This window comes from Poecilia reticulata, chromosome 19 (assembly GCF_904066995.2).
Source record: "Poecilia reticulata chromosome 19, P_reticulata-male-v2, whole genome shotgun sequence".
NCBI classification, from domain to species: Eukaryota; Metazoa; Chordata; class Actinopteri; order Cyprinodontiformes; family Poeciliidae; genus Poecilia; species Poecilia reticulata.
In genome coordinates this window covers 12,193,226-12,210,304 of record NC_088848.1, presented here as the reverse complement: position 1 = coordinate 12,210,304, position 17,079 = coordinate 12,193,226, and the positions used below count along the sequence as shown (strand labels likewise).

Here is a 17,079-nt window from a genome sequence, read left to right as displayed (position 1 = left end):
CACTTTCAAGAGTTCCTTATCAGAAGGGGTATGACTGTTGTAACAGTGATATGTACTTGATATGGTCTGTATGTGGTAGCCCACGAAGCTCTGACTATTGTATTGTTTAAAAAAGTTAAATAAAGCATAGAAAAAAGTTAAAAGCTAGAAATCAATGTGTATTTATGGACATTGATACTCTTTTGGTTAAATTATGACAGCCTTTGGGCGGCCCATAAATTTGCCCTGGTCACTATGATCCGTGTTGTGTCACTTTTTCCTTCGTCTCAACTTATCATTAACATGCTTACAAACCTATGTGAATAACCAGAAATTTTTAACAAGTACCTTTTGTGACTTCCCCTGTCCATGTTTGTCTGCTTGACAACTGTTAAGTCAGTGGTCTTTCCCACTATTATGTAGGCCTTAACATAACATTTCTGCATTACAAATCCTGAATGTTGGGCTCTTGTCATAGTAATCAGAAGAAACTCCTGAAAAACATAATTTTTTTTGAGAAATGTAGTTGTATAACATTTGAGTTGAATTCACATAAAATAGCTTTTATGATTTTATGATTTTTTTTTACAGATTTACAGGTTTTAGAAGTTTTTCTGTAAGGCCTCCTTACCAGCAGGTGGCAGTGTGCCACTACAATATCCTTATAGTGGTTGTGACATCACATCCGTCACCGTATCAACATGGATGCGACTCTGAAAACAAGTGAAGAAAATGGGTTTTATGACCGAAATGCAGCCGCCAAACTACATGAGCGAATTGAGAAACGTCAGCAGGTGTTGGCAGAAGACGTTGAACGAAGAAAAGAGGCGAGACAGAGCCAGTCGGTGGCTGAGGAGAAGAGTGAATATTTTGTGAGCTCTTTCAATGCGGAGCGAGCCGGTATCCAGGAGCTTCTTTCCGGCTGTTCTGGAGCTGACCGACCCACTGTGACCCAGAAACTGGAAGAGGCCACGGCCAAGATGACGCAGCTACAGAAATTTCTGAACGACAGCATGATATTTCTGAGCCAGTACCAAATAAGAGTAGCTCAGGGTGCTCTGCAAAAGCTCCAGGCATCTCTGAATGAGACCAGAGAGGAGGCCTTGCCCAAGAAAAAGTTCGCATTTAGATCGAGAACCAAAGCTGCGGAGAAGGTCTCTGATTCTCCTCCTCCTCCTTCATCTGAGACTGTGAGTTTAGGTGTCACCAAGGTGGATGAAGCTACAATCTCAGAGCAGACTGGCTTCTCCAACATAAGCAACGAGTCTCTGACAAAGACGTCAGACGAGATCCAAAACAGAGATGTGCTGCTGACTCACCTGACCAACTGCAAGGTTCGTCTGTATGGTTCTCCCAGCACCCTGCACCTGAAACACATCGCAGCCTGTGAGGTTCTCTGTGGACCTGTAGCTACCTCTGTGTTCGTGGACCACTGCAGCAACAGTGTCCTAGGCTTCCCCTGCCAGCAGCTGAGGACCCACAACACCACTGACACCAAGGTGTACTTGCACGTCACCAGCCGGGCCATCATCGAGGACTGCCAGGGGGTGAGCTTCGCCCCATTCTGCTGGTCTTACCCCACCCTGGACCAGGACTTTGCTGCGTCTGGCCTGGACCAGGACCGAAACAACTGGAGCCAGGTGGACGACTTCAACTGGCTGGCTGCTGGGACACCGTCCCCAAACTGGACTGTTATTCCAGAAGCAGACAGAAAAACCTCCTGGGACCCTTAAAATGAATGTCTTAAGATGTTCTTCAAGTTCACATATTCAGTTAAATTAAGTGGGAAAAAAGCCCACCTGATTATTGTCATTGATCCACTCAGTCTTGGGTGATGCACTTAAATATAATGTATGTATACATTGATTCTTTAAAATAAAGTTTCTTGCATTTCATTTGGACTTATTACTCTAAAACACGTGTTCCTTTACCTACTTGTTTAAAAAAACAATCAAGTGTATGTACATTTCTGATATTTAAAAGTTTACATGTTTAAAAACACAACATTTTCCATTATTTTGTTCTTATGGTTTTAATGTCATACCAAATAACTTACTGGACTGACATTCAGATTAGAATAAAGCACTCACTTTGAGTTTAGAAATCTATACAAAATGTAAGTTTCACTTTTTGAACTGAATTTCTAAAATAAATTAATGTGATAATATAACTTATTAAATGCACTAGTAGTACTGGTTTGAACAGTGCTTCCTCAAAATCAAACGTGGGGAGCCGATATCCTCTGAAAATTAATTCAATAAACAATAAACGGTGAAGCATATTTTTAAATGTTAAAAGAGATTAAAACATCACTTAAAAGTGGATAAAAGCACTTGTGGGGCAGTTTATTTGCTGTTGAAAATGCGTTTTTGACATTGCATTTCTCTCTAGTTAAAGCAAAAATGCTTGTAAATGCAACAAATAGTGCAGGTCATGAGTCTACCACTTGTAATTTTAGGTCAGAAACACAAAAGTTTGGGGACCAATGGGTTACAATTTGATCCTGTTCATTTCAGAACTTCCTCTTTACCAGCTAATATCTGTGATATAAGTACAGTCGCGGTAGCTGACAATGGAGAGAAAAAAGTCCCACTAGGCGTGCAAATCTTTTCTCTCTGTGTAATATTTTGTGAGACAATTGGCTATTCTGTCTAAATTTTGTGCTGATAAGTGTTGAGGCTTAAAAAGTGTTAGCGTGCAGTGTTTGTGTGGAGTGTCCAGGAACACTAACCTAATTACCTGAGCACCCAGTGATCTGATAATCCTATCAACAACACTGATCCGTTAAAAGTCGGAACCACGTTGTTTTTAAAACCACTTTTGAAATTATTTTTAATATACCAGTGTGTTAATGTGTGAATTTCTACTATTTTTGTTACTGATAGCACTCAGGTGCAAAACAGGTTTGTACATTTGTAAACTCCAAAATATATAAAAATGTAACCATTACTTGAGCTTTTAACATGGTCCAAAATGCCAAACATGTCAGATCAGACAGGTATTTTGCATTGTTACACAGTCAGATTTTTTGTAGAGTGTGTTTCTGATTTTAAGAAGTGACAGACTTAGGTTGGGTAAAAAGCTAATTTTAAAACTAAATTGAAAAATTTGTTGCTGTCTGACTCTTGTTTTTTGAGCATTTATTCATAAAAACTCTTGTTCCCTCAAAGCTGCAAAGACATAATACATAAACCAAATGACTTACGGTATCCATTTCAAATAAAATGAGCATGTGGGAATACAAACATTTCAAGAAAATAGCTCATCTTTCATAAAATGACTAGACTGAAGGGTGTTACTTTCACTCATCCCTCTTTATATCTCATTTCATCTCATTTATGCACTGGGAGTTTCAAAGCCTCACCTTACTACTTTCAAGTATACTTTTTGTCACTGCCAAATAACTCAATCTTTTTTCCATCTGACCATAACAATGTAAAAAAAAAGAAGATTAAAACTTGTGCAACCAGGTCTTATTTTAAAGCATCAAGTAACTGACACTTTCTTGCCCTTGTTGAGAGGAGTTAAGCATATGACAGGAGCTGTAGAATATAGTAGATATAGTAAATTACATTGAATAAATTCTGTTAAAAACACTTTAATAATCACACATGGAAATTTAAAAATATCTATTGATTGTACAATACATATTATTATTTCTACTTTAAGGGTTACAATGTAAGAGACCCACAAATATTACAACAATTAGTATGTGGATTGTTATATCCTAAACCCAGAGGACATTAGAAGTAGAAAACGGCAGCCCTTTTTCCACCCAAAGCTTGTGTTGTAGTACAATAAATGTAACATAATTTAATTGTAAAATGAGAACATTCATCATGATTTTCCTAAACCCAAATATAGTAGTAGTGCAACTTTTGTGTCAGTGTTGGACAGAGTGTCAGAAAATGGGTGAGGTTAGGACGTGTTGCATGTGACACTTCATGCACCAGACTCGAATAGGTTAACTTAAAATGTGTCTAACTTATTTTTGCAATTGTAAATAGGTGAGGTAAGGTGCACCTGAAGACTGACATTGTTGTACATTCTCTTTTGCAAAATACTTCAATCCCATTAGATTGAGGGTGTATGTGAACATCAAGACCCTTTGATCTAAATCTCTCCATTATGGCTCTGATTATGTGTTTAGGGTCCTTGTCATGCTGGAAGGTAAATCTTTTAGTCTCATGTTTTTGCAGCCACCAACATGTTTCATTCCGGGATTGTCTTTCATTCAGCTCCATCCAGCTGAATAAAGCTTAAGAATAACCAGTGGTGGGAAGTAACGAAGTACAAATGAGAAGTAGAAACTTCTCATCAGAGAGGTCAAAAGTCACATGTGGTGTACCCCAAGGTTCAATACTAGGACCCCCTTCTTTTCAATATTTATATGCTTCCACTGGCTCAGGTTATAACAGGAAATAGGATTAGCTACCACAATTATGCGGATGATACACAGCTCTACATCACGATGTCACCAGGTGAATCTGAACCCATCCAATCACTGAATAGATGCTTAGAACAGATCAATGTGTGGATGTGCCAAAACTTTCTCCAGCTGAACAGAAACAAAACTGAAGTTATTATCTTTGGACCTAAAGAGGAGCGAACCAGAATCAATGCACAGCTTCAGTTATTACAACTAAAAACCCGCGATCAGGCCCGAAACCTGGAAGTAGTGATGGACTCTGACCTGAACCTTCAGAACCACATTAAGACAGTCACAAAGTCGGCCTTCTATCACCTGAAGAACATTTCCAGGATTAGAGGACTTATGTCTAAGCACGATCTAGAGAAACTCATCCATGCGTTTATCTTTAGCCTCATTGATTACTGCAACAGCGTCTTCACAGGTCTGACTAACAAATCAATCAAACAGCTGCAGCTGATCCAGAATGCTGCTGCTTGCGTTCTCACTAAAACCAGGAAGATAAAGCACATAACACCAGTTTTAAAGTCCCTACACTGGCTCCCTGTAGCTCAAAGAATAGATTTTAAAATACTATTGTTAGTTTATAAATCACTGAATGGTTTAGCACCACAATACATTAAAGATCTGTTACTACTGTACCAACCGTCTAGACCCCTTAGATCTTCTGGTTCTGGTCTGCTCTGCATCCCCAGAACCAGAACCAAACGAGGAGAAGCAGCATTCAGCTTCTACGCGCCACAAATTTGGAACAAACATCCAGAAAACTGTAAAACAGCTGAAACACTGGGTGCCTTTAAATCTCAACTTAAAACCCACCTGTTTAGAGTTGCTTATTTTAAATGTTTTTATCCTTACTTTTTAATTTCTTTTTATTTCTCTTTCTCACTGTTTCCTTTTTAATGCTTTCTTAAAATCTATTTCTCTTCCTCATTGTTTATTCTATGTCACATGCTGTTTTTATTTTATTTTAATTATGTGAAGCACTTTGAAATGCCTTGCTGCTGAAATGTGCTATACAAATAAAATTTGATTGATTGATTGATTGATTGATTGATTGATTGATTGATTGATTGATTGATTGATTGATTGATTGATTGATTGATTGATTGATTGATTGATAAGATATGGCGACATGTAAAATCAGGAGCGCTTCGCTTTCACAGACGGTGGGGACTTTGTCCAACTTTTAACGTCACTTGGAAGGAAAGCTTGAAGAAAGGTAAGATCTGTGGAGGTGATGCTAGCTAAGCTAGCTGTACAGAGAGACATATGTTGCATCCGCAATGAAAAAAAGTTGTCACTCGTGCGCTGAATTATTGTGTGTTGACTGAGGTGTCGCAAATATGGGACAACGCTGTGACCAAAGTCTGCATTGATATGACATTCAGGAACGATCCGATTCTTCTGGACGGATTTTTACTAAGTCCTAAAGGACTGAAGCCTCACTGAGAGCCGTTCTTTGTTCTTGTGTACACTGCAGTAGCTATACACACACATACACAAATTTATTTAATTATGGAATAAGTAAAAGTTGAATGTATGAACGCAGAGCATGCTCATTGCTCATTGATTGATTTCGTCATCTGTCATGGTGGCAAACATCGCAGCAGGAGGGAGGATGAGAACAGTCACGGTGCTCCTTCTGCTTGGTTACTTCTTGCTTGTTGCGCCATTGGACAGTATTCATAGTTGAACGTTGTTTACTGTTAATTGCTATGTTTCATGGTTTAATGGTGCAGACAGTTGTGGTTTCTGACATGGACAATATGGGCAACCGCCCAGGCCGTTATTTTTATAGGGATGGCAGGAGACCTCGGCAGATTGTAACACAGCGATGAAAGCAAAACAGAATGAAATTAGTTTTAAATGATACTGGTCAGCTCTAAGTATTTAATATCTAGGTGTTTTATGGGAATGTGGATCTTTCAGATCAATCTGAGAACCAATTTTGATAGGTAAACTTAATGTTATTGTCATTTAGCGCAGGGCACTGGTCTTGGTCTCGGGTTTGGTGGTCTTGAATACAACTCTGCTAAATGTCTCCTTGGTTGCATGCCCTCCACCCAAGACTGCAGGACTGCATGACTGCTAATATGTTTTTTTCAGTGTGCTCTATGATATTGCCTGAAAATAGGTTGACTGATCACAAAAAGAGTTAGTTGCCACAAAATTGATTTATGGTGACTCTTACTCTGAAGTCATTGATGTGTGTAAGTGAGCCTATTTGTTTTAATGAAAATATGGACCCCATGCCCATTCATAAACACTCACCAGTTGTATCACTTCTGTTGTGTTCGTGATCTTTGTGAGTCTCCCGGCTCCTGTTGTGCTCCATCAAGGTTGACATAACCACGTGAACACTCAAACCAATTATGGCCCCTGGCAGCAGCTTATGATCAGGTTCATCTTGTGTGTGGGGGGGATTTCTGCTCTGTTAATTGGATCAGGTTGCTTACAGAGGCTTAGCATGACGTACAGCAACTTCGAGTTTAATCATTAGCTTCCTCAGCAATCCTCCGCGTCTCTGGGAGAACGCTGCATCAGGATTAGCCTCACCTGTTTGTTTAGAAAAGAAAAACACCCGATTTTTTATGAGGTTGGGCTTTGTGAGCTTATTTTTGTCTGGCACAATGGGAAAGGAGATGGTTTTGAAAAAATAAGACTGAGAGGTCTGACTGAATTACCCTTTGTTTCTTTGCTGTGGGATGGATTCTACATTGAGCTGATTCTCATGTCTGTCAACTATCTTGAGGAAATCCTGATAACCAAGCATCAAGGAAGCAAGAACCCCAGGTCGGCTTTTTAAGGAACATTTCTAAAACTTAAATAGAGTGTGGAAACCTTGAATCTCCTGCAACTGTTAACCATTTGGCTCTCTTCTTCAGTAGCAAGGACACAAAGGACTTTGCACAATGGCTTTGTTGGTAGTCAAGTTTGATTTGAAGAAGCGAGTGAAGCTTGCTCAGACGGTCTGGTTTATGTACTGGTTTGCTGTACTGGCTGGCATTCTCGTGCTCAGCTTGGGCCTATTCTTCAAGATTGAGCTGCGAAAACGCTCAGAACTTATGGACAACAATGAGAGCCACTTCCTGCCCAACGTGCTCATAGCTATGGGTCTTATAGCTTGTGGTATCAATGCCTTCGGAGGCAAAGTCTGCTATGACTCCTTGGACCCTACAAAGTTTGCAAAATGGAAACCAATGTTAAAGACCTTTTTGGTGTTCTGCATGGGGTTCAATGCCCTCCTTGTTGTCACCGCCCTGCTATGCTTTGTAATGAGGATCCCTTTCCAGTTCACCCTGGCTGAGGGTCTGAAGAATGGCATGAAATTCTACAAGGACACGGACACGCCGGGACGCTGCTACATGAAGAGGACCCTGGACCTGATGCAGATAGAGTTTCGTTGCTGTGGGAATGATAACTACAGGGATTGGTTTGAGATTCAGTGGGTCAGCAATCGGTACCTGGACTTCAGCGCAAAGGAAGTCAAAGAGTGAGTGTAAAGAGTTAAATTCCTAAATTAGCTCTTTATTAACCTTAATGTACAAGCTTAAATCCTGCAGAGTCGATAGTGTTTGGGGTTGTTTATGTTGAGTTGGGTATAAGGGGATTTACAGAAGGGATAGGTCAGATCACGGGCATTTATCAGCTCCCAATACTAATAAGACACACCTGGGTGGTGGTGGCAGCCGGGAAGGACCAGACTTTAGTAAGATTATGTAGGGTTGTTTAAGTGAAAGTTTTCAAAAGTATACATTTTAAGATGATACTTGCAAGATTTTAATAGGTGTTGTTACAATCCAGCGATATATGACTGGTTGGTCTCAATTACCCTTTATTAACAAATGAGAAAGGGAGAGTTTTGAAACCTGGGGCATAATTAGTGTTTAATCTACAGGATTACATGTCCTTCAAGAATCAGTGTCCTCTCCAATCTGCAAAGACCTGACAGCAGCTGCCCAAGAATAGACCTGCTCAACGTCAGACTTTAACATCGACAGGAAGGAGAGCAAGAGGCGCATTTCTTTTATTGTTTAATGTCACCTAATTTTCCGCAAACTTTTTGAACGGTCAGAGTTATCATGATCCCATTAGAGACCTTTATTTCTTTTCAAATCCTGCCATTGAAAATAGCATCTTTGTAATAACCAGAGATAGGCAGAGTAGCCAAAAGAATGTATTCAAGTAAGAGTAGAGCTACTTCAACATGAGTACAAAGTAGTCATCCAAGAAATTACTCAAGTAATAGTGAAAAAGTATTTTGTAGAAAGTCTACTCAAGAGTTGGATAAATGATCGTAACATCTGATTTAATACTTAAATATGACGTAATCAGACAGGAAAATGTAAACGTAGGTATAAATTCTCATATTTTAAAAACATGAGAAGGGGTGGGTTTTAATAAATTTACACTTCTACCCACTCCTTTGAATATTTATTGTTTGCATTGCTGTCATTTAATTGTAACTTGGCGTGCTCAAAAAATACAAAAAAAAAAAAAAAGTAAATAAAAAACCCAAAATAAAACAATAACAAATCAATAACTGCAAAATAAATTCTGGCAGATGAAACATTTTTTACTTATTTATTTTTTACCTAAAACTCAGTTTAATATAACTTGTTAACTTATTAAAGTGCGATTTGGGGCATGATTGTTTGCGTGCAATCACAATGTGGAAGTTTCTGGAAATAACTGATGCTTTGTGATCCAATTTCACTTGGCTTTCCATTGACCTACTACTATCAGTCACAGGTGAGATCAGCTTCTGAGAATGATCTCTGGCCCAGATTTACTCATTTGGCTGACTGCTTTGCAATTTATTGCAGCTATTTATCTATCTGCGTGCTACCTGAGACTTTAGGAGTATTTTCCACAAGTTTGATCTCTAGTTCTTCAAACCATGCACATGGTAAACACAATAATAAATAATATGAATCACTATCAATGACTATCAAATTCAAAGATATTTCATTTTGATTACCTTGTTAAAATATGTTTTTTTTGCATAATGAGGACTCCGTTTGTAGCTTCTGTTGTTGTTGTTGTTTTAGACTACAGCATGTAGCCCTCCAAAGCTTAACACTTTCATTGACCTCAAAATATTGTATTCTCTAGGAGATAAATAAAGGAGATAAACACTTGTTTATATCCTGGATAAACAAAGGTTCCCCTCTTTGCAATTCCATACTTTTGTAGTTTTGATCGCTCATACCCAAGAAGGTCAGTTACGACATGTTGTAAGAGTCAAATGATTTAACTGAGGTTACGAACCAAAATAAATACAAATAACTCTGAATAAGTTATTTACTTTATCAATTTGCACATCCATTTTGCTATTTCAACTCTTCCTTCTTCCATTTAGCAAACTAATAATTTTATAGTAATGTTCTGAAACCATTGTTTATCAGTTCAGTTTTTGTGGATGCATGGCATTTTGCCGTTTGACATGTTATACCTTTGGACTTTTAGCTATTTAATAATCGACTTTTTTGGAGCCGTTTGCCAAGTTTGTTCTGACCGTACATCATTTTGTGCCAACTAGAGACAAGTTTTGTACCCACTTTTACAACAGATGACCTACCTAAAGTAATGTCTGCAATGTAATCGTGGTTTGTCACATGAAGATGTGATTTTATGACTCCAATAAATAATTCCTACCAGGGAAAGGTCCCTTCTGAGTAACTTTGAATTGATCAGTGATAATCAACAAGATTTTACAGCATATTACAAAAGTTTTCAGATATAATACCTAAGATTTAAGTATCTTTATGATTGGTAGTGACATGGAAATACTCATCCACAATCAAAAACAAAGTACATGGGTATAACAGGTGCCAAATGAAAGGAGAAATGGACAAAAACATAATACATCTATGTGAATTGGTGAAAGGATGAATTCACGCAAAGCTGGTTGTGTGACCCAAGTAAGTAATTTCTGAAATGGTCCTTTTCCCTTTTACTACTTTGTATCTTTGGACTTTTGGATTGTTTTGTATCTGACACACTGGTGTCACATCTGATATGAGATACACACTTGTGCCACCTACTGCATAACATACATGTGTAACCTGGAAATGTACAAAATTAGGGTATGATTGGCAAATTAGACCAGAGGCTGGTACTAAATAGGTGCTTTCTTTAAATCAAGGAAGTTTATTATACTTTTGTAAATGTTTCTGTTTGTATTTTTTTCCCCCACGCAGACCTGAAAGAAAGAATCGAAAGTTCTTGAGCTTTTTCCTCATTTCACTTTCACCTTTGTTTTGCCCTCTCAGTCGAATCGGGAGCAACGTGGATGGACAGTATTTGATGGACGGAGTCCCGTTCAGCTGCTGCAACCCCAGCTCCCCCAGGCCCTGCATCCAGTACCAGATGACCAACAACTCCGCTCACTACAGCTATGACCACTACACCGAGGAGCTGAACGTGTGGAGACGCGGCTGTCGGGACGCCTTGCTGTCTTATTATGGAGGCATAATGAATACCATCGGAGCCCTAGTGCTGCTGGTCACTATGCTGGAGGTTAGCACTGCCAAAATACAAACATTTTAAATAATTTGATAATTTTGTCACATTGGCATTTTTTTTATATATATTACTGATTTTTCTGGAATTTACTAGGAGAGACTACTTGGTTTGTTTGTTTCACAGAGTTATTTATATTTTTAAAACAAATAAGTCTTCACGAATGACAAATTTAAAAAGATCAATTGCACACAACACACAGACTGAATTCTGTAAAATGGGGGAAAGGAAGAACATTGATTAGTTATTGTTAATAGATTAGTAGATATAAGTAAGCATATATTGATAGAAGGCTGTTCTACAATAAGTTACATAACCTGTTAATTATAAACAATTATTGATTGGTCAGCTTTGCTGGCTTAAACAGAGGCTACCATCACAAAGCAAAAAGGCTTCAATTCAAATTTCTAGACTCAATTTCACTGAGAATGTACAAGGAAACTACCTACTGTCATGCAAGATAGATTATATAGAAAAAGCTAAAGATGACATAAGCTTACTAGAACTTTATTGAGCACAATGAATTCAATTTCCCCAATATATTTATTTATTAAAAGTAAATAATGTAATTATTTCTGATGACTTGGTAAATACTTTGCTGGGTTAGTCCTATTGAGGGGTTCAATGCCATTCTAGAAGTCAGACATTATCCATAAAGAGTGCTTCAAGTAGTTCTGAGTTTTTCCTTTTCTTTAGTTTGTGGCAAGATTGTCATAACAAAGAAGTTATGTTTATTATATTCAAATGCGCTGCATCTGAACCATCTGAATAGACATTTAGCTTTGCTTTTTTGTGTTTTTCTTCAACTCTCTGGAAAGAGACTCGTTTGAGGAATCTGAAACACAGGAGCAGCTGTAGGCTTAAGTTGCTGCTATTATGGTTTCTAATGCTTTTCACTATTTTCTCGCATGATTATGCACATCTCAACAGCCTGATACAAGTCATGGAGTTGAATCTGTTGAATACTGCATGGTCCAAATGCATAAGCGTCCTGGTTGGTTGATTTTTACAGACATCCATGCGATCAATCAATGCAAGTAGTCTTTTCCAGCCTTAACAGAATTTATAAATGAGGATTAATGAAAGTGAAAGTCTTAGATTTGGTCTGATTCAAGTTCAGGACCAATTGCTTCAAAAGTGTTTGCTGCATGGATTAAAAAGCTTTCAGTAAAAGTACCACAGCCAAATTTAAGACCATGTGGATTATGGGTTTCCCACTCTCAGCTACTTTTTAGAAGACAGCTATTTTATAAATTATTGTGTAAACAGTGTCTAATTTAGCTATTGTTGCTCCATGTTTCATTTATAACTAATTTATAAAGACGGAGAATAAAATAGTGGCCAAAAATAGATTCTTGTCACTCACCTCTGGATATAGATCAATTCACTGAAAACACAGACTGTTTCTAAGTCCTTACTTAAGTTAAATGTAATGACTGACAACACAACCTTTAAGATTAAACTGTCACATCAGAGCAATGAAAGAAAAAAAGAAGCAAAAAACAGTCAGTGCACAATGGGCCTGTAAACGCTCCACACCCTGATTCAGGAGAGTCTGCGTGACTTTAAAAATTTAACTTTCATCTACATATAAATATGTTCTAGCTTTAGGTTCTCCCAGCCCAACCTCATTTAGAATAACAGAGGACACAAAGGAAAACGTAAAGCAACTACCAGCTGAAGAATAGCCCTGTGAAGAAAGGATATCGTAGCTATTTGGCCTCAATCCACTTGATGTTTTCGTCATTTGTTTCCTTCTTCCTGTTCTTCTCCTTCTTCCAAAACACCTTTATCCAATGTACCTTGATATCGTTTCTGCTGGCCTCCCTAGTAATACCAACCTGCAAACTTTGTAATCTGTAGCAGTCATATAGGATCTAACCTCACTTGAGTTCTCTCCTCTGGGTTTGCTGCCACCGTCTGTTGTTGCAAAGACCAAAGTCATTTTGAGCTTTCAGAATGAACTTGTAGAGATAAATCCTTGGAGTCTATGAATACCAAGTATGTTATGAATCATCATCGAGCAGAGACTGTAAATAGAGCCATTTAGATAACATCTCTCTGCTTTAAACCCCATAGGAGATCACCTGTCTTAAAAATACAGATTTAGGCAACACGCAGAGCTTATCAGTGGCATGGTTGGAGGATTTCCAGAATCAAGTTATGCAACCGTCGCTGTGCTGACACAGATAGTGGGTTCAGAGAAGAAGTAATGGGTCAACCTGCGGGAGATTGAGTTCCAAAACCTGAAACGTCATCTTCAAAACTAATGTCTCCAATAACTTTTGAGATTACAGATGATGTCAACAATTGTTTCTAAAAGTTCCTCCAAAACTAAATGTATTTAATTCATACATGCTTGCTTTGCCTCAGTTCAGTTTCATGATAACACATCTGACTTGGCAGTGACTGGCGCCGGCTGGGAGAAATGTCTAGTCTTTCTTGGTTGTCAATGAGATACCGGATCAAGTAGTGGATTGCACATGTGTTAACACATTATATTCATATTCGCCATCCTTGCTACAAACACACTCGCATTTAAACTCAACCTGTACTCTTGACCCTCTGCAGGTTGCTGTGACCGTCGGCCTGCAGTATGTTGACACCTCCCTGTCCACGCTGGCCAACCCAGAGGACATGGAGAGCGAGAGCGAGGGCTTCCTCCTGGAGAAGACAGTGAAGGAGACATTCACTGACATCATGGCTAAAATGAAAGCCATGGGCAAAGGGGCAAAGGTGGAGGAAGGGGGCGAGGAGGGCGTTGCTACTGTCAGCTGAGCAAAACTCCAGCCACCTGCAGAAACTGTGAAAACTTCCACCTGAAGTGGAGATGAGAAGAGAACAATTTCTACCAGACTTTTATTTTCCAGCTCCACCAACTCACCCAATCTGATTAAAAATAAATAAAAATATGTGATTTAAGCTTTTGAAATAAATTTACTTTTGAAATTTCTGCAGTATAATTTCACATTAATAATGTTATTTTGAAAAAAAATATGTTTTTAACTTCAATACAGTTAGAGAACTAACTGTTTCTAACAAATAATGGCAGAGTCATTGGCTCCCCTGCTGTTAATGAATTCCAAGTTGAGCCATGTATACAACATTTTCTAATTGCCCTGAACTTTATCTTGAACTTTTAAAGAATAGATGGCTTTACAGTGGAGTAAAGCAGTATGTTTCGTCGTTCATCGGTCTTCATCAACAGTCCTGTGTTTTCTCTCGTGTTGCTCCACCTTCAGCTCAACTCATAGCTTTTCTGTACGATGTAGCTCGGGAAACTGAAAGAGCCATCAAAGAAGACTGATTTTGTATGTGGTGAATCATTTGTGTGTTGATTTGGGCATATGTTACAGCTCAATGTCCTGCTGAAAGACCCAGTGGCAACCCATTTCCAGTTTCTGGCTGAAGCCAGCATATTGTTTCATAAGGAAGGCATTTCAAAGAGTTCATGATGCAGTGAACTTCAACAAGGTTCCAGGGGCTTTTGGAAGACATAGCAGAACACGGCCTCTCAGATCCTATACTGAACTTTGCACAGGCTTTTAGAAGATGTCCCTTATATTTATCATTATTTTTTTTTTCAAAATAGACCCACTTGGAGCATCTGTTGAACGAAAGTCTCATCTGACCAAGGCACCCACTTTCACTTAAAGTTACAGATTAGCATGCTGTGCTTTTTCTTTTTACACAATATTAGGACTTTTCCTTGGGATGCCTCTTTAACAACAAGTTGGCATGTTGAGAGCTCTGCATCTCTTCAAGAGTGGGCTTTAGAGATTTTAATTTAGGCTGTAATTTTGGGTACATTTAGGTAGGCATCTATTTTCGTGTAGCTATTTCCTGATTTAAGGGGATCTGCTCACATCTGCTTTGCTTTACTGGCATGTTCTCTTGTCTTTCCCATTTGAAGAGTGCCTAAGAGAAGTGGGTAACCATGTCACATCACAATCCCAGGCAAGCAGAAGGTTGTGTATTATTAGTTATAATTTTTTTTAAAAACTCGGCTCAACTTTAAAAAGCAAGTATTCATAAAAATGATTTGATTTCATTTATTTTTAAAGGGGCTATTAGTTTTGTTTTTCTACTTCTGAAGATTGCATGTTTCTAAATTTCTTCTGTGATAATTCATGCTACTGCAGTAACATGTTAATAAATCTTAAGGCTTTTCACGTCTATATCAGGATGGCCAACAAACATGTCCGCATCTGTACATGATAACCGTCCTACAACTGAACTGGTTCATGGCCACCGTACATAAGAATATAAAAGATAGAAACCCTCCCACTGGGTTTCTATTCTATTGCAAAGAGCTCAGTATCCAGCTTTGCTTGACACTTTATATCTAAACACTTTCATAGTTTGGCTTTTTAGTTTTATCTCCATCTGAATGCACAGAATATGTACATATATATATATATTTCTATAACGTTAAAAAAAAAAACATACCCACCAATCCAAAGCTTAATCTTCCAAAGATATTCATACTCCAGTCCACATTTAAAGCCTGGATAGGCTCCTCACGTGGAGCAAAAATCAGAATTAAGTGACTAATTTGCGAATGTTTGGGCAGCGAAGGATGAGAATCAGGAGGTGTGCCCTGAAGTGAAGCATTTTAGAGTGAATTGGCAGCTAAAATTTGGCCTCCTGATCCCTGTCCTGTATCTATTTGTTGAAACATACAGTATGTATGTATGTATGCTTGTGTATGTATGTATATTGTAACAACTGTATCTTTGTAAATAGTGTAGAAAAGATTCTACTTTTTTTTTAAATAAAAAAAGAGATACATATTGTAATTAAGTTAAATATTGAATTCTATGTTAAATTTTCCAAGTGATATTTTTGACTTTTGTGTGTTTATGTAGATAAACCAAGAACATGTAAATGAATAAAGGATTTTAGAGATACAATCTGACTGTGACACAACAGCTTGGTGTTTTGTCCCGACCTTGAAAGTGCAGAGACCTGAAACCGTCAGGGAAGCCATACTGCGAGTGTCCCAGGGTTCCTGATTAAGGCAATAGGATAAGGGTAATTATGGTATTACTGCTTTCACATGGACATGGGATGACTTTTCACATGTCTTGTGTCAGAGCATGAGAGTGTTCTAAAGCGTAAACATAGCTGTACTGGTCAATTGGGTGTGTAAAATGCACAATGCAGCTGCTGACTCTCTTGATTTTCAAGCATAACATGCCTTAAATCTGCTGCAGTGTAAGATTTGACTTCATAGCATGCAAATAACAAACCCTGTGATCCTTTCAGCCTAGATATTGATAAATAATAACTAGCATGGCCCTGTTTATCCATCCTCTTCAGACTCAATCCACTAATAACATGTGCATGTGAGCTGAGATCCACATTTTGTGTAAACTCCCACCACGAGGAATGAGAGGCCCTGATATCAAAGCTGGTGTGGCTTACCGAGAGCACATGGGGAGGGGCGTGAAGAGTCAGCAGGAATGGTGGGGAGGCCAACTCTGCGCGATATTTTTGTTGGACCAAAGCACATAACCAGAGCTGAGCAGATAAGAAGTCTAATCGGCTTGAGATTAGCGTGAGCCCCTCGGCCAGGTGAACGGGCGAGGTCCTGTTCACAACAGGGAGGAGGACAAGGCAAGAGAAAGTGAAGATCAGGGCAAGATGAAAGGAAAATAAGGTGTAAAAACCAGCGAAAAGGTGAATAAACGCTCTTATTCTGTTTGGTAAAAGTGCTGTGTAAAAGAATTTGCTCTCTTGTAGAGTCCCTTTGTTTTCTCCTTAAACTTAAGTGTCTATCATAAAAAGTCATTTTCAACCAATCTGGCCATATCCAACTTCAACCTTGATAACTGCTTGTACCAAACTTTGGTGTCGACAACTACCGTCTAGTATTTATTGTTACTGGCAAATAACCTTTTATGTCACTAAACATTGGTCCATCCTATGCAGAATTGATTTAATTCAGCCTCTTTGTAGGGTTTTAAGCATGAATGCCCTGTTTAAGGGCAATACTTTGACTAGACCACTCCCAAATCTTAATAATGGGTTGTTAATTTTTGTCACTGTCACTTGGATCACTGTCCTGCTATACTGGAGCTGTGCTTGAGCTTAAGGGCTAAAAAAGTGAAGACCGGAAAATCTCCAGAACAGAATTAATC

At 38.5% G+C, this 17,079-nt stretch overlaps 2 protein-coding genes across 2 annotated transcripts; both read left to right on the top strand.

Moving 5' to 3' along the window:
• Window positions 1–615: 615 nt before the first annotated feature.
• On the top strand, window positions 616–1,874 carry tbcc (tubulin folding cofactor C). The gene has a single exon (XM_008437246.3). It carries the CDS (start codon window positions 681–683, stop codon window positions 1,710–1,712), a length of 1,032 nt encoding a protein of 343 aa, XP_008435468.2. The 5' UTR covers window positions 616–680; the 3' UTR covers window positions 1,713–1,874.
• A 5,449-nt stretch (window positions 1,875–7,323) lies between these two features.
• Window positions 7,324–15,854, top strand: prph2a (peripherin 2a (retinal degeneration, slow)). The gene is made up of 3 exons (XM_008437245.2): window positions 7,324–7,904; window positions 10,687–10,933; window positions 13,508–15,854. Exons 1-3 carry the CDS (start codon window positions 7,324–7,326, stop codon window positions 13,712–13,714), a joined length of 1,035 nt encoding a protein of 344 aa, XP_008435467.1. The 3' UTR covers window positions 13,715–15,854.
• The last annotated feature ends 1,225 nt before the right edge of the window (window positions 15,855–17,079 follow it).

Coding starts and splice junctions, on each gene's coding strand:
- prph2a (XM_008437245.2), top strand. CDS start 7,324: ATGGCTTTGTTGGTAGTCAAGTTTGATTTGAAGAAGCGAGTGAAGCTT. Junction 7,905..10,686: donor AGCGCAAAGGAAGTCAAAGA/GTGAGTGTAAAG, acceptor TTGCCCTCTCAG/TCGAATCGGGAGCAACGTGG. Junction 10,934..13,507: donor TGCTGGTCACTATGCTGGAG/GTTAGCACTGCC, acceptor GACCCTCTGCAG/GTTGCTGTGACCGTCGGCCT.
- tbcc (XM_008437246.3), top strand. CDS start 681: ATGGATGCGACTCTGAAAACAAGTGAAGAAAATGGGTTTTATGACCGA.